Genomic DNA, 21,697 nt, shown 5'->3' with positions numbered 1-21,697 from the left:
GGGTAGGGAGTAAAAGAGGAAAGACACTGGAAGGATGGGGATAGAGAGGACATGCTGAATGGAAAAGGGTCGAGAGATAGAACTGTTTAGAAGGAAGGGGAGATAGAGGGAGACAATGGATGGAAGGAGAGGGAGACAATAGACAAAAGGATTGGGAGAGGGTAATGGGTAGAAGGATGGAGAGAGAAAGAAAGAGGGATGACACTGGATGGAAGGGTAGAAGAGAAAGAGGGACATGGATGGACGGTGGGGAGGGAAGAGAGGAGAAATCTGGACATGGATGTAGTGGAGGGCAGGGAAGACAGGAGAAATGTTGGATAAGGATGGAGGGAAGGAAAGACAAAGGAAGGAGATGTACACGGATGGAGTGGAAGGGAGAGAGGAGAAATGCTGGACATGGATGGAGGGGAGAAAAGACAGGAAGTACATGCACATAGGGAGGGGAGAAATGCTGGATATGGATGGAGGGAAAATTGCTGAATTTAAGGGCTGGATTGGAACACTTTGAGGGCAGATGCTGAAACTGGAGAAAGGATAGGGACAGGGCTACAGATGGTAGACAGAACACATAAGGACACAGGAGGATGGTGGACATGGTGAGAGAAAAAATATCAAATGGAAAGAAGACACTGCATAAAACAGAAGACACTGGGACCAAAGCGAATAGAAAAACTAAATGATCAGACAACAAAGGTAGAAAAAAGTATTTTATTCAGAATTTATTAACTGGAATATGTCAGCTTTTGGAAATGTGCATCTGTGATATTTTGCATGTAAGTTTCAATTTTTCTAGTATTGCTGCATGCTGAGTCTGACTTCTTGAGGTAACTTTCCAGTTCAGTATTTTGCCTTCATATCTGTTGTGTCATGTGTCATGTGTTTTTCATGTGTAATCAAGGTGCAGTATTCTACTAGTGTGTAGTATTTACAGCCCTTTTTGGTTTGTTTTTTTTTTGTTTCACTTGGTTGTGTACTGGTGTTTTAGAGCCCAGAGTAATTACAGTGCTGCCTTTCCACGCATAAGGTTGTAGCTCGTCCTGTCCTTGGAATTAGTGTTGTTATGGTTTGCTAAGGTTATGAGTGTGTTTTTGCACAAGTTTGTGTATAGTGTTTTGCAGTGGAGAGATTGTGCATTGGCTTTACTGAGGTGGCACCAATACATCGGAAAGGGTTTTAGAGCCTAAATCATGACACACTACCTCTTGAAGGATCTACATATAGTCGTTAATAAAAGGAGCTCATTGTGAACACTATCCACCCTAAAAGGGTGTTTTGTGGCTCTACATGAGAATTGTGGTATTATGATCCCTTGTTTCATATTGTCAGCATTTTCCATGTGGGTGGTATATTGGTGTATTAGGGTCTGCCTAGTGTTATGATACAGTAAGGTTCTGAGTGTGTTTTTGCACAAATTTGTGCATAGTGTTTTACAGTTGAGGGATTGTGATTAGTATATGCTTTGAGCAACCACTTTATTCTTTGACATATGATACATATCTAATATCTAAATTTAATAAAAGGTATTAATTGTGACTTTTATTTTTACTTATTTTTTTTCTGTTAATTGTTGCTATAAGCTCCGCCCCTGGCTCCACCCCTAACCCCGCCCCCTTTAGCCTCCCCAAACAGTTGGGCCACCGACCGCCTATGACGGCGAGGCACCAGGATACATGACAGACCTCATCAACCTGCCAACCAGGAACACCACAAAATCTGCACGATCATACCTAAACCTCCTCTACCCAAGCAGCAAAGGACTCAAATACAAATCCACCTACGCAGCCAGCTTTTCCTATGTAAGCGCACAACTATGGAACGCATTGCCAAAAGCAGTAAAAACTACGCTGGACCACCTAAATTTTCGGAAAGCACTAAAGACAGACCTGTTCAGAAGAGCATACCCCACCGACCCAACATAAAAATGCCTGTTCACCTGCGACACAATGCAACCAAAGACCGTAACGAACATTACCTGACTCTTCTTCCCCCTTTTCCTCTATAAGTTCCCCCAACTGTTCCTACCATACCTCATTATACCACAATATCACTTTGTATTCATTCATACCATGTATTTGTTCAGACCGTAATCGGCTAACGCCGTTAATAGTTATATGTAAGCCACATTGAGCCTGCAAAAGGTGGGTAAATGTGGGATACAAATGTAACAAATAATAATAATATTAATAATATTATATAACATAAGTAGGCTTCTACTTTTCAGTATAGAACAGGCTCCAGATAGTGCTTTCTAGAAGCCTAAATCGAGGTGCTCCTTTAGAGAAGGGCCCTTTTTCCTACCCAGACAATCTATAACAGTAACGTGAAAGAGCATTTTAGAAAGGACGCCCAACTCATAATATGGACATCCAAGGCTGTACATCACATATGGACGTGCATTTCTCAGCCTGTTCTAAAATCCATGAGAAACGGACGTCCAAGTGGTGGCTACATCCAACACGAAGATCCAGGTTACAACTTGAAATGTCTAAACTATGAACAGGGCAAAACAAGGAACGTGGACATCTTTGTGGCAGCAAAGGCTTTGCACCCAACCATAGTCCAGCAGGCTCTATAATGTTATCTTATAATTTGTGATACCCCTTCAGGACATAAATCTTACAGAGTGAAATGCCATCCTAAGTGATGAAAACAATTGTTATCCATCTGGGAACCATATTTCTTTTCCATGTTGGTACTGCTCGGAGCCAAGTTCTAAACTCTTGTCAAGATGATGTGAGAATACCTTCCTAGTTAGTGTACTGCGGGGCTTGGGGTTGGGAGGGGATCAGTCTTTGAAGACTTGGGGTCATAAGAGTCAAGCCCTGGGTTGTTTTTGTGTTTATCTTTATGACTGGGTACGGATTCTGGGGGCGGCGGGGGAGAGAGAGCTTCTTTGGGGTTGGGGGGAAGAGGGATTCATGATTGTCTTTAATGCGTACTGATACCCTGTCGTATGACTTTTACTTTTGCCATTTCTACAGTTCGGAAATTCACTAAACAGATTCTTTAATTGAAAAAAAATATATATATACACATTGCCCATATTTTTCTTGCTCAGTTGATACTGTTTATATGGTGGAAGTGGAACAACTCCTTTTGTTTTCTCTGCTTAGAAGAAAAATGCCCAGAACTGATGCTGTTATTAAATTTATTTATTTGAACACATGAGTGGGGTGTATATATTTTATTTATTTGTGATTATCACTTCTACGAAGAGATTCACCCAAGGTGGTGTACACAGGTATAGTTAGATATAAACAACTTAGATTTAGTATAGCAATGATCAGATAATCAAATGTAAAGCATAAAATACAATCAACGAGGTAAACTTGGACACAGACAAATTAATCTTAGTAATAGCAATCACACGCAGGGCCGTCCCAAGGGCTGAGCGGGCAGTGTGGCCACCCTGGGTGCAAAAATCACTCCCTGTCTGTTGTCTCCACTGCAGTGGCTGTGACACTGGGGGTGGGGGCAAAGGTACTAGTGGGCATTTCACACAGGGCGTGATTCCGGCTCGGGATGCTCCTGATGGCATGATATAGTATATGATATAATGATACGTTAAAACTGCACAGTAGAACATTTGCATAGCAGAAATATGATAAATGGCAATAGAATAGAAATGATATACCATAAGAAGTAGCATTCATATAACATAGCTATGATAAACATAAGCAGCCTGGAGGTGGGGGAGGGGGAGGGGGACAGTGTAGGTCACATTAGGGTTGCATTTTGATTGAAAAATATTTGTAATCACATGATTAAAGATCCATTATATCCCTCCTTCCTTCCCCCAAGTCTAACATCTTTCCCTCTCTCTTCCCTTCCTCCCTTTGTCCAGCATCTCTGCCACCCTCCCCTCTACTCCCAGGTCCATTCTCTCTCTTTCTCCCTCCCTCTCATTGTCCAGTATCTCTCTCTCCCTCCCCTCTGGGTTCAAACATCACTCCCCCTCCCTCCCTCCCTCCCACTGTCCAGCAAATCTCTCTCCCCTCTCAGTCCAGGGTCTTTCTATCCATTCCCTTCCCCCACCCAGGGTTCAGCCTTTACCCCTCCCTCAATCTTCCCCCCCCCCCCCATTCTGGGTCTACCTTAAAGCTATGTTGGTCCCTGGTCATGGCAGTGATGCACATACGCTGCCTGCAGCCAGCTCCAAAGCTTTTCCTCTGAACCATCCTGCCCCCCTCTGTCGTCATTGTTTCCACATGAGCAGGATGGGTCAGAGAGAAAGCTTCGGAGCAGGTCGCAAGTAGCGTATGTGCATCGCTGCTGCTGCTGTGGACCAGTAGAAGACTACCTTTAAGAAGACTTGGACAACGGTATAGATGGCAATGCTCTTTAAGAGGGCCTTAGAGGCTTCAAAGGTGTGTAGAGGGCTAACTTATTCTTTAGGTACTTGGCCCATTTGCCTGAGAGCTTGAAATTCTTAGATTTGGTCCTGTAGGGTACTAGCAGTCACTGCAGAAATGCTGTATGACCACATCATACCCTATCAGATATTAATATTCAGTAACATCTGTGTCTATCCTTTTCAATTATAGTATGTTGGACAATTGTTAATTATGAAATATTAAAAACTTTATTGAAAAAGAACTGGAGGATTTATCCCTCAAATTCTATAAAGTTCCGCTCACAAATTTGGCACCAACTTGAATTTACTTGCGCATCTTGCGAGTTTTTGGCCAGCAACTGAAAAGGGGTGTGGCCATGGTGGGTCAGGGGTGTTCACTAAAGATATGCGCAGTATTATAGAATTCGGTGGATTCACGCCTAATTTAGGCCCAAAATTGGGCGTGGATCCCAACGCTGTTTTATAAACGGTGTCCAACTCGGAGCGCCGTCTATAGAATAACGCTTAGCACTTATTTTTTTGGTGCTCAAATTTGGGCGCCACGTACTAAATCTAGTCCCATATGAACAGCAAGGATGAATTGCTAATGAAACAGGTGCCTTTAGGCTCTATCATTTCTGCCCTTCAATTGTTGTAGTAGGGAGGGAAGACGATGAGAGATGAATGGGACTCTCACAGTAGCGTACAATAGGATCCTTGGGTTTTTAGCTTGAGCATGGTGCTGGAGAAGATGCCATATTGTACCAGTGTACACTGACTCAACAGTTCCTGGTCTCCGAGAAAGAGGCTCATGGTATCAATGGAAATACCCCTTTCCAACTGGATTCTCTCTTTGACCTGCTGGATTTTAGTGTAGGGGCTAACAGACACACTAAGCAGGAACTGGTTATCTTGAGTGATCACAAGCTCAACAGATGGTGGCTGAAAGAGAAAGAGATCACATGTAAGGGAATCTCCCAGTTGTCTTTTCATGGGCTTACTATCAGGGATCCCCTACCTTTCCCTATTGGCTGTGAGGGATTTATATTCACAGGCTGACAGCCATGATTTGGTGTCTGGTCACTAGGAGCCATTTAAAGCTACCCACTTTAAAAAAAACCCAGAGCATTACTCAAAGCAACATACCAAAGTACATTATTTTCTGTTGAACTGAAATTTGTACCTTAAAGTCACTAATAGGTAAATGTTTGTAAAGGAGAAGGGTGTATGGTTTTAGATTCAGGAAACTTATTAGCATGACCAGAGCTGCCGAGGAGGCCGACTCACTCAGTGGGAGATTTAGGGCCCACCCCACCAATAGCTCCTCCCAGTCCTGCTCATAGCTCCGCCCCTGGTACAGCTGATTTGTGGCCAATGGCAAAAGAAGTGGCCTCCCCTTCCAGAGGCAGCAGGAGATGACGTTTTATTAAGTCATTTCCTGCTGTTCCTGGATGGGAAGGCTGCTCAGCGGGAGATCCCGGCTCCCCCAGGATGACCCACAAAAGCGGGAGACTTGGCAGATCTGCATGACAATAGGTACCGTCTGCTAAACACATCTCAGAAACATGTTACAGCATTGGATCTGGCTCTGTTCCTGTAGTCCGTCCATCCATGGTCCCTCTGACTTTATCCACCTCTGTTTCAAGGCTTAAAAATTAGAGTTCAAAATGCTAGGGCCAAAATGGCTCTTTTGGAAACTCAAATCAAAAGAATAAAGGTAAAAATACAATCCTTAGTAATATTAACTTCTTAATCTCTTTTACTTAAGCACTACTGTCTCTTCCTCTAGGAAGAGAAACAATCTCTACAACCATGCAAAAGCAAAACTTAGATTATCAATCCTTAGATTAAGTTTATGTTTTAGGCGCTCATGTATATATACATATATTTTAGACATTTAGATGTATATATTTATATGTTGATTTGTTTGTTTCCTATCTGTGTTCCTAGATCTTGTGGCTTCTGAGGTAGAGTCTGGCTACATCTGTGTTTGGTTACAATTATTTATTTCCTGGTGGAACTTATTGCGTTAAATTGTTTTTGCATATCATTATATCTTCTCTTGTTTTTTGGAACCCATTGGTCCACCCCTACTCCCTCCTGTTTTCCCTCTTTATACAAACAATTATTATTAGATATCTACTCCTGCCCCCTCCCCCCAGCATTCTTAACTCTTCCAAAGGAGAATGTCTTGAACGCTCCAAGATAATAAAATAACAAAGGAAATGAGGCTGAAAAGAAAACCAGGAACAGGTCTGGGCTCCCATCACACCCCATTCATCTTATCTTACCCCTCCCCTACTTTTCTTATAAACCCCCGTGCATGCCAGCAAAAGATACTTTTATTAATAAGACAGAAATATGGCAGGACCTACTAGGCATGAACGTTCCAGCACTAATGTCCCACAAGCAAAATATTTTAAAGGGTGTTAACTTAGTTGAATAAATGAACCAAAGAAGAAACCAATTTCCTGGAGTAATAAGACCAATGTAACAAGCTTGTCTTAAAGGGACTGAGCTGATCAGCACCATACCTAGAGCTGTGTAAGTGCTGGAGAGATGCAAAAACTGCCCTAAACTCACTATCTCCTCTGAGTGGGCAAGTCACACAGGGGACAAGTACACCTTGGTACAGTTCTGGAGCCGACATATGATTGTTCATCACAAACTATATGTCGGATGCAAACCTGTTGTACATTTTGGCCAGGGGCAGACTGACCATTTGGGCAACCGGGCAGTGCCCGAGGGCCCAGATGCTCTGCCCGGCACACCGGTTGTAATCTAGTGGCCTCTGCGAGGGGGAACATGTTTCCTGCCTGGCCCGCTGTGCTGCTGCAGCACAGACTCCCTGCAGAAGTCTTGTGAGACTGTCGAGACCAGTGAGAGTACCGCGAGAAGTCTCAGCTGCCATTTTGAAAACACGGTGGCACCAGCAGGTCCCAGGGGAATTATTGGCAACAGAGCAGGCAGGAAAGAACATGCCCCTCGCAGAGGCCACCAAGACCCCTCAGGTAGGACTGGGGCAGCAGGGGCGTCTGCGGCGGCAGGGGAGATGCTGGGCAGCAGCCGGGTGGGGGACCCAGACCACCCTCAGTCCACCCCTGGTTTTGGCCCTCATTTTGCAAGCCCTATTTGGTTTAATACATTTTTAAACCAAAACTTAAATGTTTATCTTGCATAAATGTCTAAATCTCCAATTTACAAAGCCAGGATATACATGTATCAAACCCAAATGTGTGCAAATGGCAAGGAGGTGTGGGCTGGGTGTGGTTTGGGACAAGGTCAAGGCAAGTTTGCAGACCTTTATTCTCCACTTCAGAATGGTTCTAAATGTTGATATCCTAAAAGATCGATGTCAGGAGCTACCCCTGGTATGAAACATATTTAGGCTTTGGTCAATAGCCGCTATTGAGCAGCACACCAAGGGAGGGATTGGGGGAGGTCTCCGCTTAATTCACCAGTGGTTTTTTTTGTCCCCCTAAATACCAAACTGGCAAGGGAAATCAGTTAACGCCAACAGAAGGTAACCGCTACGCTGAAGATCAAACGCCAAGCGAAAAATGGAGCCAAAAGACCTGTCTCAGATGGTTTCTACAACAAAGACTATATTCAAATCAATTGGGTCACTGATTTTATTGATTTGAATAAAGACTTTGTTGTGGAAACCATCTGAGACGGGTCTATTGGCTCCATTTTTTTCGCTTGGCAAGGGGAATCAGTCACCATGACAGCATCAGGATAATGTTTACGTTTCTAATGTCGCAAAGGTAAAATAGTTATGTTCCAGCACATACCCGTTTATTTACTGGCTTTGAACCATTTGCTATTTTCTACGTTTATTTTGCTAAAATGTTTGTTTTATGTGCACGTAACCTGTGCGTAAACGTCCATTCCTCTTGTATTTTACAACAGGCTCTATGTTGGCAAACTCTGTTCTAAAATACTGATGAAAGTTGAGTCGCACAGACCTGCACATCTCGGTTCCTACTTCCATGACCTGCCTAAAATGGGGCGGTTTATGTCCTCTTTCAAAGCATCTCAAAAACGAAAAGAATGGAACAGACAAGTCTGAAGCGTACCTGGGACATGCAGACTTCAGCTGCTCTTGCAACCTCTGCCCAGCAATAACCTTCCCCAAAGTTTCCTGTTGGATCTGCTGGGTCCATGATAATTGGCCTAAATATTTAGAAAGAATGAAGGCAAATCTTTGGTTATTCATAGCTAAAACTGATACTTGGTACTTTACAAGCGGACACTGGGATACACTTTACACAATCAGGCACAGATCAGATCTCTCAGACACAAAGGCAGTAACTCCGAAGGAACTATACCCTCCCCTCACACCAAAATAAAAGTGTTACCCTTCCCTTAGAGAGTGAAAAAAACAAAGGTTGGTCTACAGACCTGCGTTTGCTTAACTGTGATTCCAGGAAGTCTATGTCATAATATTTCAGCCAGTAAACACAGAGTGTCCTGTAATTCAAGACCATCTCCAGCACTTTACGGAAAAGTTCAGCCGTGTTAAACTTTGTGTTCTCATCATCCTTCTTCCCATCCTCTTCCCAGGCACGAATGGTCAGGAGCTCCAGGGCATACTTTGGAGGCAGCTTTTTCACTTCAGGTTTGTCCTCAAAGTACTAGGAAAAGAGAAAAGAGGCCTGAGGAACCCATGAGAGAAGGAAACATCTGAAATATGCCATTACCGGATCCATAAACTGATCATGGTCAGCGTTAATTCATCTGATTCCGGGTTGTTTGGGACTGGGTCATCTGGTCCCAGGATTATACTGAGCGACTCACCCAGGGGTGCCCCCTGCCCTGCCTGCTCCGCCGCTGCCAATGACAGGAGATGATGGGCTGGGAGCAACTCTTGTGCCTCACCACTTGCATATTCTACTACTACTACTTATCATTTCTATAGCGCTACTAGACGTACGCAGCGCTGTACAGTTATGTTTAAACAAATGAGAGATCTGCATGAAACAAAATATGCCTGACCCCTAGTACTGAGCACCAACCCATTTTCAAAGTCATTCATTTGTTAAGGATATGCCATCCTTTGGAACAATATAAGAAACACCAATAGCTTTTTGGCTGGCCCTGGTTTTAATTTATATCCCTGTTTCTAACCTGAATTTTAGGAATCCAGGATTGGCCTAATAACTTCCTCTTCAAACTGGGTAACTTAGCAGTTTGCAACGGGGGGGGACGGGGGTTCTGTCTCTTCTGTGGCAGTGGCATGGGCTCTAGGCTGTAGCAGCTAGAGGAACTGATATGTGCAGACCAGAAGTGATAAGTGATGCAATAGTGTGGACCAGAAAGAAGCCATATTGTTTCCTGGCTGAAGCTTTGAGGGGGACCATTACTGGCCACCATTCAGGTAGGGCCACTAACATGCCTCTTAGCCCACCCTCGTTCTGTTAGGAAGTGCAGGATGGAAAGCAAAACAAGCTGGGCTGCCATCAATTCTTACACAGTGGAGACTCCAGTAATGCGACCTTCCTGAGAGTGTTGAGGGTTTTATCAATATTTTTGTGGATTAGAGATGGAATTTTGACCATGATACCCTCCACACCCTCATTCTCTCTTTATTCATTACCAGACTAAATTACTGTAATATAGTCTATCTAGGTTGCAGCCTGGTACACCTAAAGAAATTGCATTCTGTACATTACCGATTTGTACCAGTATTTCACCAGACGAATCAGGCTCTTGACTTTAGTGGGTCGGCATTTGACAAAATCCCTCTGCAGTTCGGTGAAGCAAGTGGAAAACCCTCCTCCCTCAGGGCAGGTGCGTAAGAGGTTTGAATATACCCTGGGGTCAGGTCTGTAGTCCTTTGTGACCTGGCCTGTTAAAAGTACAATAAAAGCAAGTGAAGATGCAACCTGATTCAACTGAAAAGGCAAGAGGATGGAGAGAGACAAGGATTGAACTCTGTTAATATTTTTGAGTATTTTTGCCCAGGTTACACCCAGTGGCGTAGCCAGACAACAGATTTTGGGTGGGCCTAGGTAAGAAGTGGGTGGGCACCAAATGCCCCCCCCCCACCCCGCCCTCCCACCACCACCAAAAAAATATCTCAGCTGGCATGAAAATGCTTCTTTCCACCTCGGCAGTCTACAGCAGGCATGCACTGAAAACTGAGCATGCGCAGGTGCCAGTATTGTGGAGAGCAGAATTTTTGTTACTATCAGGGGAAAGTCTTCAGCTGGCAGAGCTTGGGATCTCCACCAGCTACCGCTAAACATGTGCTACTGTTGGGTGGGCCTGAGCCATAAGTGGATGGGCCCTGGCCCACCCAGGCCCACCTGTAGCTACGCCACTGGTTACACCAGCTCCCTGAACAGTGATCCACTAGGAAGACATAAACTTTGTAAATGTAGGAAGGAGATATTACCCAGAGGATCATAGGCAGGCAGGACATCACACTCAACAACATCCTCATAATTATCAAGCTTCAGCTGGAAACTGAGCACCCGCGGGTTGGGCCATTTTGATTTCTCAATGGTAACTGTAAAGCCTCTGCCCTTGTACGGTTCCAGCTTCTTGCGGATCTCATCAATAATCTCTCTCCGGTTATCCTCCTGGTCTCTGTAATCTGCGAAACAGCTGAGAAACACCACAAGGTCTGCATCAGATCTGCCTTTCAGGGTTGTGCCTTTGCCGGTGGACCCTCCCTAAAAGAAAAGATATAGATTACAATGTGATCAGAAAAGGGATAGAGGGGTGGGGTGGTGGCCTGAGGTTCCAGTATTAACATTACATTGCTCCATGCAGGAACGAGAGACAGAACCTAGTTCCTGCACCTGGCATGAAGAGGTGGCTGCATTAACATGCGGACATCTCAAAAGAATCGGGGGGGGGGGGGGGGTCAAGCACACTACTAATGACCTATTCCTGGATACATTGAAAGAGCTTGCTCAATATTAGGGGTGCTCAGCACCACTGGCAGCCACAGAGCTGGTTCCTATGTATATAGGAACCAGACGGTAACTGAACACAAAAGTCCCATGAGAGAAACAGGCAGTGGGAAAGGAAGGAAGGCTGGACAAACCTCAACATCAACAGAAAAAGTTGATTACTGCAGTATGTAATGCACAGTAACACGAAAGAAATACTCAAGAGCCTTGAGTATTTCTTTCATGTTATTGTGCATTGCCTTTTACATATGGCAGTAATAAACGTTTTCTGTTGATCTTGGGGTTTGTCCAGCCTTCCTTCCTTTCCCACTTTTTGGTTGTTTCCTATGTAAATAGACCATTAGGGTGATGCTTGCTGGTCATTTATAAGCTCATTAGAAGTAGCTCCACTTCAAATGAGGCTTCCTCCTGCCTTCTTGGATACTGCTATTTCTTTGGTACCTGTTACAACCAAAACGGGTTTTCCCTTTCAAGCCCTGCTTCTCCCTCCCTTTTTCCCCCCACCAAATACCAATCTGCAGGTATCTTCTGCTGAAACATAGGCCTTTGCCCCTGGCACAAAATAAGTACCTGAATATATGTAAACCACTTTGAATTTAGTTGCAAAAACCTAAGAAAGGCGGTATATCAAGTCCCATTTCCCTATTTGAGATTCTAAATTGAATGTTGAGATTCTGTTGCTACTATTGGAGATTCTACATGGAATGTTGCTACCATAGGCGGTCGGTGGCCCAACTGTTTGGGGAGGCTAAAGGGGGCGGGGTTATGGGTGGGGCCAGGGGTGGAGCTTAAATCCATAATTGTCTGATAACACAGAAAAAAATAAATAAAAAAGTCACAATTAATAGCATGTTATTAAATTTAGATATTAGATATGTATCATATGTCAAAGTATAAAGTGGTTGCTCAAATCATATACTAACCACAATTGCTCAACTGCAAAACTATGCACAACTTTGTGCAAAAACACACTCAGAACCTTACTGTACTATAAATATTACACTGGGCAGACCCTAATACACCAATATACCACCCATATGGAAAATGAGGACCATCAACAATATGAAACAAGGGATCACATCACAATTCTCATGTAGAGCCACAAAACATCATTTTAGGGTGGATGGTATTCACAATGAGCTCCTTTTATTAACAACCAGATAGAGATAAAGAGTTTTCAAATTTCAATTTTGGCACAGTATAAGTCATCAAAAACACATAGAACACAGATACATCCTCACCAAGTATAGAATAAGTAACCACAAACTAAAATAGAAATATCTAGACAAAAATTAAACTGAACCCCCAAGAGGCCAGATTCCACGTACAATGCAACGCCACAGAAACAGTGATGCATATCCCTAGTACTGTGCAAAATATAAAGATAGCAGACGTAAATTTGAAAAAACTGACAAATACCAATCACCACTTTACAAATTAAAAAAACAGAAATAAAACAAAACAAAGAAAATAAGATAATACCATTTTATTGGACTAATACTTTTTCAATTAGCATTCAGAGGCCAAAACCTCCTTCCTTAGATCAGTACTGCTGTTACGGTCCTGTCCTGACCTAAGGATGGAGGTTTTGGTCTCTGAAAGTTGGTCAAAACTGTATTAAAATTAGTCCAACAAAAAGATCACCTTATTTTCATTTCTATTTATCACCACAGCTACAATACTACTAAAGCAAATAAATACATCATTTTTTCTACCTTTGTTGTCTCTGGTTTCTGCTTTCCTCATCTTCTCTTCACTCTCTCCCTTCCATCCAGCATCTGCTCTCTTTCTCTCTCATCCAGCGTCTGTCTGCTTTCTCTGCCCCTTCCATCCACTGCCCTGCCCTTTCTTTCCCTTCTGCCTGTGTCTTCCTCTTTTCTTTTTACATATGCATTCCAGTATCTCCCCTCCCTCTCCATCTTTATTTCTCCTCTCTCTGTTCCCCATCCATATCCATCTTCTGCTTACCTCCTATTTGACTTTTTTCTCTCCATGTCCACTGTCATTCCCTCTAACTCACTATCTCTCCTATCCATAACCTCCCCTGACCCCTCTGTGTTCCTGTCCCTATTCCACCCATATTCAGCATTTGCTCTCTGTGCTCCCATCCCTGTTACCCCCAAGTTCAGCATCTGCCCTTTGTCCCCTTCCCATGATGTTCCTCACCCTTCTTTCTCCCTCTTTCTTGCACGCCCACCCCAGGGCCCGTATCTCTCCATCCACATCTCTCCACCCCCCTTTCCATTTGGTCTGGCTGGAAAGAATCGCTCTCCCTCCCCCCCCCACCAATTAGTGCGGTATTGCACTCCCCCTCCTCACTCCATGCCCACTCCGCTCCTGCATGATGCCTCCAAGCTTCCAGGTTCGCCAGCAGCATCTCAGCAATGAATTTGCTGTCTTCTGCCTGCCCCGGAAGCCTCCTCTATACAACTTCCCGCGTAGGCGGGACGCTGAACAGAGAATGCTTCCGGGGCTGGCTGAAGGCAACAAATTCATTGCTGATGCTGCTGGAGGCTTCGAAATTTAAAAACTAGTAGAGTGGGGCGAGTGAGGAGGGGGGAGAGCGATGTCGCACTAGTCGGGGGGGGGGGGAGATGCTGGGACACACCATGCAGGACCGCACCAGTTGGGGGAGGGAGAAGACGTCAATGGATGGCATCATCACCCCCTAACGAGATACACTCGGGGCGGACCTCTCCCCCTCGGTACGCCACTGCCCATAGGTCCCACCCCCCGCGTGCGCAGAGTTGATGGCGCCGATCAGCAGGAGGACTCGAACTCGATGCCAGCCACCCAGCCTGAAGACAAGTGAGAGTCACGCGGGGGAGGGAAACTTCTGGCTGGGGAGGCTTGGCCTCCCCAAGCCTCTTATACCGGGCGTCTATGGTTGCTACTATTAGAGATTCTACATGGAATGTTGCTATTATTTGAGATTCTACATGGAATGTTGCTAGTGGAGGAGTAGCCTAGTGGTTAGTGTAGCAGACTTTGATCCTGGGGAACTGAGTTTGATTCCCACTGCAGCTCCTTGTGACTCTGGGCAAGTCACTTAACAATCCATTGCCCCTGGTACAAAATAAGTACCTGAATATATGTAAACCACTTTGAATGTAGTTGCAAAACCTCAGAAAGGCCGTATATCAAGTCCCATTTCCCTTTCCCTTGATATCCATCCATTGTGTAATTCATAAACTCTGCAGGTCCTTGGAGCACCACTGGGTAGGAAGTACATGTGATCCCAGCAGCAGCTGCACACACCATGCCCAGAACCTCTGGGAAAATATTTTCAGCTGTTTTTCTTGTTGTTTTCCCTGACAGTTTGCTTCTGCTGCATTGGCTTCTAATTGCTGTCCCATCTAGAGCTACAGCTCCAGGAGGCTTCGTCCGTAGCTAAGTACATTCAGGGCCATCCCTAGGGTAAGACAAATTAGGGTGACCATCCTTGGCCCAGTGCTTGGGGAGGAGGGGAACTTGCTCAGGTATCCTCTTCCCAGCAGGAATAGATTACATACATTCAGACCTAAATTTAGAAATAGTTGTTGCCTCCTGCACCAAAGTTTGAAGGTGTCACCTGATCCACATACCTGGGTACAGCTCTTTACTATTCCTGCCCTTCCCCTTTAAGCAGGGGGGCTGAAGGAAGGTGAACATCAGCTGATTTCTGCCCAGTGACTCTGCTCCAGCTTCACTCCCTCCTGGCTTGTCCTGACAGGATGGGAGGGGATAAGGCTACAGCAGAGACTGAGGCAGCATGTGAGGAGAAGCAGGAGAAGTGGGACTATGGATAATTCTATTGGCGTGACATTATAATAATACTAGTAAAAGAGGCCCGTTTCAGAGCAAATGAAACGGTCACGAGCAAGGTTTTCATCGCCACCCCCCTCCCTCCCTGGCCAACCCCTTCGTTGTTCTGCCATTGCTCCGCCCCCAACGTCATTACGTTTGACGCGAGGGCGGGGCCCGGAGCGATTTCCTCTCCGCCTCCCTCCCTCCCTGCCAACCCCTTTCGTTGTTCTGCCATTGCTCCGCCCTCGAGGGCGGGGCACGGAGCGATTTTGGTGGCTTCACCACCACGAACCTTCGAACCTTTTTGAAGGAAGTCAGGGCTTGGCTTCACTGACGTCAGTGTCCTCAGAACGTTGAGGGTGAGTTTTATTATAGTAGATGTGCTTCCAAAGCAATACACAAAGACCACATTTTTCTTAAGGGCTCAACAGGGAGTGAGTTTGACCCTTGAGAACATATCTTCTAGGAAACTTATAGAGCCTTTTACTAAGACGCGGTAGCGTTTTTGGTGCACGCTAAAAATAAGCGTGAACACTAGAGATGTCCATATATTCCTATGGGCACCTCTAGCATTTAGTGCATACTCAGCGTGCGCTAAAAACGCTACCGTGGCTTAGTACAAGACGCCCTTAGAGCTCTAGGTCCTAATTTAAGAAATTCTCTCTTGACCACCCGAATAGTAGGGCATAGAACTGGAGACACATTACTAGGATCCAGCAACACTGGTCACCTATTTCTATAGAGTCCAATTCAAAATTCTCACACTAACTCTTAAAAGCCTCTTTGGTTCTACCCCCCGCACACCTATCCTCTCTTGTCACCCCACACTGTTCCGTTTGCCTCATGCGCTGTGCCTATGAGTTCTGTCTATGTGTATCTTCAGTGTTCCGCTCTCATTTCGAATTACAGGTCACTCAGGTTTTTTCTTTCCTGTGTCACCCCTTCTCTCTGGAATTCACTTCCCTCTGTAAGGAGGGTTGTTTTCAGAGCTTTTTTTGAGGGGGTACTTGGGGGTACTGAGTACTGGCACCTTTTCCATTGTCTGCTAAAATTGACCCATGGTCCCCAAGTTTTTTAATGAAAGACCTCAGGCCCTACACACCAAATCTGCCTTGTCATAGATTCTGGGACTGGTTGCAGGGGGCCTGGCTAATGTGGGATGAGTCCCCACACCTGAAGGGTGGCCTGGCATTTGAGTACCGACCCTTTTTTCCGCTAGAAAAAATGCACTGGTCATTCTTAAGCCCCTAAACACTAAGCAGTGATTCTCCTTTCCCTCCCATGGAGCAGCGACAGCGGTCTCTGTGGCTCGAGTATTGATCTTGTTGCTTTTTCCCCGCCCTTTTCCTTTTTTTTTTTCTTATATTTGATGGTGTTTCTTCCCCTTTCTGAATTTCGACTGTAAATTGCTTGGAACTTTCCTTCATCTACTACTACTACTACTACTACTTAACATTTCTAGAGCGCTACTAGGGTTACGCAGCGCTGTACAATTTAACAAAGAGAGACAGTCCCTGCTCAAAGAGCTTACAATCTAATAGACAAGTGAACGGTCGGTCCGATAGGGGCAGTCAAATTGGGGCAGTCTGGATTCACTGAACGGTAAGGGTTAGGTGCCGAACGCAGCATTGAAGAGGTGGCATATTATGCTGAAATCTTCTGCCCAGTGCACGACAGTGGCCAGAAAAGCAAACAGGATGCTACGAATTATTAGGAAAGGGATGGTAAATAAAGACCAAGAATACTATAATGACTCTGTATCGCTCCATGGTGCAACCTCACCTTGAGTATTGCGTTCAGTTCTGGTCGTTGTATCTCAAAAAAGATACAGCGGAATCAGAAAAGGTTCAAAGAAGAGCAGCCAAAATGATAAAGGGGCTGGAACTCCTCTCATGTGAGGAAAGGTTAAAGAGGTTAGGGCTCTCATACCGACGTAAACAAAAATTCTTAAAAATTTGGGGGTGTCTGCTAGAGACAGTGACACAGAAAGGCAGAAGCCTTATACTAAATACTTTATGATTTGGATATTAAACGGTTTTTTTTTACCAGGGACAACCATACAGGGGGGTATATATACAGTATATATATAAATATGGAAACATGCACACACACAAAAATGAATATTGTTTTGAGGTAGGGAGGGTGGGAGGTGGAGTGGGGGGGGAGGGTAGGGGAACCGGGAGGGGGGGGAAAGAATTGTAAAAACAAAATAAACAAGTGAACGCTTATTGCTATGGAATACCACTAATAAATGGTTGTATTATGCACTATGTATCATGTGAGACATATTACCCGTTAAATACTTTGTATGGCTGTATTTGTTAATAAAAACCTTTTATAAATTAAAAAAAGAGGTTAGGGGGGAGAGACGATTCAAGATGGCGGCGTAACAGGCAGCACCGAAAAGTCGCTCTGAGAACCAGCCCGAGAGAAAACTCTTGCGGACAATATGCCCCATACTAAAAGGAAGGGGTTGACGAGGATAGTTCCCCCACCTACCTCGACTCCTTCATCGACTCGGACGGGACTAGAGCGTTTTTTCAGCCCGATTTCCCAAACAAGCAGAGATGTGGATCCCATAGCGGGGCTCCTTGGGGAAGTGGAGGTCCCGCTGGGAGAGGATGTATCTCTCTCTCCACCATCTATTAGTAAACCTCCCTGCCCAGCATCGATGGCGAGTACCGATGTGGATCAACGCCCTACCGGAAGTGTATCGGGTGAGATCCACGGTGAGGGTTGGGAAGCTCCACAGAAGACGCTGGGAGCAGAGGCCGTAGGAACCTCTAGGAGAACGCAGGAGGTAAATCTTGAAATGATTTGGGTAAAGCTGAACAGAATGGATATGACTTTACAACAAACATCGGGTGAAGTCAGTAACTTTAATAAGAGATTTGGTGAGTTAAATGCAAAGGTAGACCTGATAAAAGAAGAAACAGCTGAAAAAATGACTGTTATACAAAAGAATGTAGATTCTTTACAAGAATTTAAAACAAATGTGGTGAAAGATAATGTTGAACTTCGGAGACGAGTGGAACAAGTTGAAAACTTTAATAGAAGATTAAATCTACGTTTATTGAATTTTCCCAAACTCCTAGGGATTACTCCTCTAGATTTATTTAAGAGTTATTTGAATGAGGTGTTGAAAATGCCTCTGGAAGCTATGCCGCCTGTTAATAAGTTATATTATATTCCTACTCCTAAAGGAGAGACTGGGAAAAATCAAGAAGCTCAACTTATGAACATAGATCTTGGAAATATTTCAGCTATACTTGAACAAACACTTGATGAGACAACAGAAAGGTCTACATTGATAGTGTCTTTAATATTTGAACAGGACTTAAACAACATAATGAAACAGTACTTTAAGAATTTAAAAACCTGTTTTGGGGGTATTAAAGTACAGATTTTTCCTGATGTTACAAAATCAACTCAGCAGAGAAGGAAAGCCTTTTTGGCATTAAAATCAAGAACTGTTCAGATAGGAGGGATGTTTTTCCTGGCCTATCCGTGCAAGTGCCTTGTGAGACTGGGTCAGGTTAAATATACATTTTTTTCACCTGAAGCCCTTAAATCTTTTCTAGATTCTAAACAATTGTAATATTACAAGGGAATATTACGCCACCTTATTATTTTTGTGTAATTAAACTCTGGAATTCGTTGCCGGAGAACGTGGTACGGGCGGTTAGCTTGACGGAGTTTAAAAAGGGGTTAGATAGATTCCTAAAGGACAAGTCCATAGACCGCTATTAAATGGACTTGGAAAAATTCCGCATTTTTAGGTATAACTTGTCTGGAATGTTTTTACGTTTGGGGAGCGTGCCAGGTGCCCTTGACCTGGATTGGCCACTGTCGGTGACAGGATGCTGGGCTAGATGGACCTTTGGTCTTTCCCAGTATGGCACTACTTATGTACTTATGTACTTATTGTTATATTTTCCCCATAACTCTTTTCGTCTCCTCCAATAATGAGGTCTAAGGAAGCAATAATTATCATAATTAATTAAGAAATTAGACTATTTTTTGAAGTAGGTTTTACTTCTGTAAGATGTTTTCTTTAAGGAATGTTATTATTTCTGCATAAATTGTATTATGGCTGTATTTCAATAACAAGTATATTCTTGTTAAAATGTTAAAAATTTAATAAACAAATTGAAACATAAAAAAAGAGGTTAGGGCTCTTCAGTTTGGAAAAGAGACGGCTAAGAGGAGATAAAATCCTGAGTGGTGAAGAGTGAGTAGAAGTGAATTGATTTTTTTACTCTCAACAAGTACAAAGACTAGGGGACACTCAAGGAAGTTACATGGAAATACTTTTAAAACAAATAGGAGAAAATATTTTTTCACTCAACGAATAGTTAAGCTCTGGAACTCTTTGCCGGAAGATCAGATATGTGGAAGCCAGCACTTGCCCTGGGATTGGTAGCTGGGAATGTTGCTACTATGTTCCCGCCCGTAACCTCCGCTCACAGGACAAAGCCCTTCTCTCAGTACCCTTCTCCACCACTGCCAACTCCAGGCTCCGCTCATTCTGCCTTGCCTCACCCTATGCCTGGAACAATCTTCCTTTACCCATACGCCATGACCCCTCCCTACCCATCTTCAAATCTCTGCTTAAAACTCACCTCTTCAATGCTGCCTTCGGCGCCTAAATGCCCCAATCTATCCACCCTATCAGATTAACTGTTCACTCGTCCTCTAGATTGTTCACTTGTCTCTAGATTGTTCTCTTGTCTTTTAGATTGTAAGCTCTTTGAGCAGGGACTGTCCTTCTATGTTTAAATTGTACAGCGCTGCGTAACCCTAGTAGCGCTTTAGAAATGTTAAATAGTAGTAGTAGTAGTATTTGGGTTTCTGTCAGGTACTGGATTGGTCACTGTTGGAAACAGGATACTGGGCTAGATGGACCATTGGTCTGACCCAGTATTATGTACTGTAAACAATAAACACAATAGGATAGGCATGAAACAGAACAGTCCAAAATCTTAAAAAAAAAATTATTGGTAAAAGCCTTCAAAACTGCAAAAGCAAAGTTCTAAAGTCCCTTCTCACTGTCTCAACTGAAGTTTCCAAAACAGCAGTGACCCATTCATATTATCAGAGACTCTCATGGTTATTATAGGAGATCTCTGGTAAGGAGATAAGAGAGATACCAAAAACATGAACCAAATAATCTCAAAACCTTTCTATAGGAAAAATCCTCCTATTATAAGGAATTTTAATGGTATTCAAGCATATTTTTGTAAGGTTAAATTGCCTTTAATTTACTCTGTAAGAACCTCGACTTACGGCTATGATCTTGCAACTCAGTTGTCCTTTCGAGTCAAATAACATAGTAACATAGTAGATGACGGCAGAAAAAGACCTGCACGGTCCATCCAGTCTGCCCAACAAGATAACTCATATTTGCTGCTTTTTGTCTATACCCTACTTTGATTTGTACCTGTGCTCTTCAGGGCACAGACCGTATAAGTCTGCCCAGCACTATGAGTAATGCCAATATTTAAGTCCAAAGCAGACCTTCTCTACCCAGTCTTTCACTTACCTTAACCACCTTTAGCACCTTGACTTTAGATCCCTTGACTTGAACTTCCTTAAAGCAGTTTTCTTTTAGGAATGTACAGACAGAGTCAACAGCAGTTGCCATCTGACTCAGAAAACGCTCATTTGGTTGGAGTTTCTCAGAAATGAATATATCCAAGTCTTTTGCTTTAGCTTTGCAAAGATCCATGTTGGCTTTTGAGCAAGCAGCACAGGCATGGTGAAACATTGCTGCCTGTGTCTTTGAATCTAGAGACAGTTGTCAGTGGGGGGAGGATCAGCCCAGGCAGGGGGACACTGATGGTGCTGAAAAACTTGCCTGTGTCTTAGAGCTGTCACCTTCTTCTCATTTCCAATGCCCCAGCCCAGTTGCTTCAGTTTCGTTTTCCCAGTTGTGACACTGCTACAGTTTATCTCGCTCCACCACCTGTATATCCTCAACCCTGCACCAAGCCTCATCTAAGACAAAAGTGGGTCTGTGTATTACTGCCTTCTAAATGTCACTCTCATTGCTTTCTCTTCCTATGAAGGTGTGGCCAGGTCTTTGTAGGTGCTGAGAGCAAGCTGATGGTGTAATTTAGTAGCATTGTAGAAACAGAAGACTAGAGATGTTCTATTGGTAAAAAAGCCTTCAAAACTGCAAAAGCAAACTCACAAAAGATCAGAGAGACCGGGCTGTCTCCGTGGGGTGATGGGTCTGCTGCACAATGGACATTTAGTGGAAGAGACTCTACTGTAGGCTTCAAGAATTTAAGTAGGCAAACATGGAATGAATGGGAGTGTGCACTGCAGTGGACGTCACCAATTGGTGTCATTGTAATGTCAATATACAGTACTAACCACCTTATAATTGAAAGAGAAAAACGCCTAGATTTCGACCCAAATCGGGAGATAGACGTTTATCTCACAAAAACGAATAAATCGGTATCATGGAAAGCCGATTTTGGACGTTTTCAACTGCACTCCATCGCGGAAGCGTACAAAGTTGACGGGGGCGTGTCGGAGGCGTGGCGAAGGCGGAACTGGGGCGTGGTTATCGGCCGAGGAGAGATGAGCGCCTTTCGCCGATAATGGGAAAAAAGTATGCGTTTGTAGCTAGAATTTAAGGCACTTTTCC

At 44.0% G+C, this 21,697-nt stretch overlaps 1 protein-coding gene across 1 annotated transcript; it reads right to left on the bottom strand.

Annotated features, from left to right (window-relative positions):
• Positions 1–4,079: 4,079 nt before the first annotated feature.
• LOC115480862 (2'-5'-oligoadenylate synthase 1-like) lies at positions 4,080–20,991 on the bottom strand. The gene is made up of 6 exons (XM_030219820.1): positions 20,585–20,991; positions 10,734–11,013; positions 10,009–10,184; positions 8,738–8,970; positions 8,413–8,509; positions 4,080–5,275 (listed from the first exon to the last, which is right to left on the bottom strand). Exons 1-6 carry the CDS (start codon positions 20,807–20,809, stop codon positions 5,027–5,029), a joined length of 1,260 nt encoding a protein of 419 aa, XP_030075680.1. The 5' UTR covers positions 20,810–20,991; the 3' UTR covers positions 4,080–5,026.
• Between the last annotated feature and the right edge of the window lie 706 nt (positions 20,992–21,697).

This window comes from Microcaecilia unicolor, chromosome 11 (assembly GCF_901765095.1).
Source record: "Microcaecilia unicolor chromosome 11, aMicUni1.1, whole genome shotgun sequence".
Taxonomy (NCBI): Eukaryota; Metazoa; Chordata; class Amphibia; order Gymnophiona; family Siphonopidae; genus Microcaecilia; species Microcaecilia unicolor.
This window is presented reverse-complemented; position numbering and strand designations above follow the sequence as displayed.

Excerpts from the sequence above, each read along its gene's own strand:
- LOC115480862 (XM_030219820.1), bottom strand. The coding sequence starts at position 20,809 with ATGTTTCACCATGCCTGTGCTGCTTGCTCAAAAGCCAACATGGATCTT. Across the intron at positions 8,971-10,008 it reads TGAAATACTGGTACAAATCG|TACTTTGAGGACAAACCTGA; the intron begins GTAATGTACAGA and ends CTCTTTTCCTAG. Across the intron at positions 8,510-8,737 it reads TCACAGTTAAGCAAACGCAG|GCCAATTATCATGGACCCAG; the intron begins GTCTGTAGACCA and ends CTAAATATTTAG.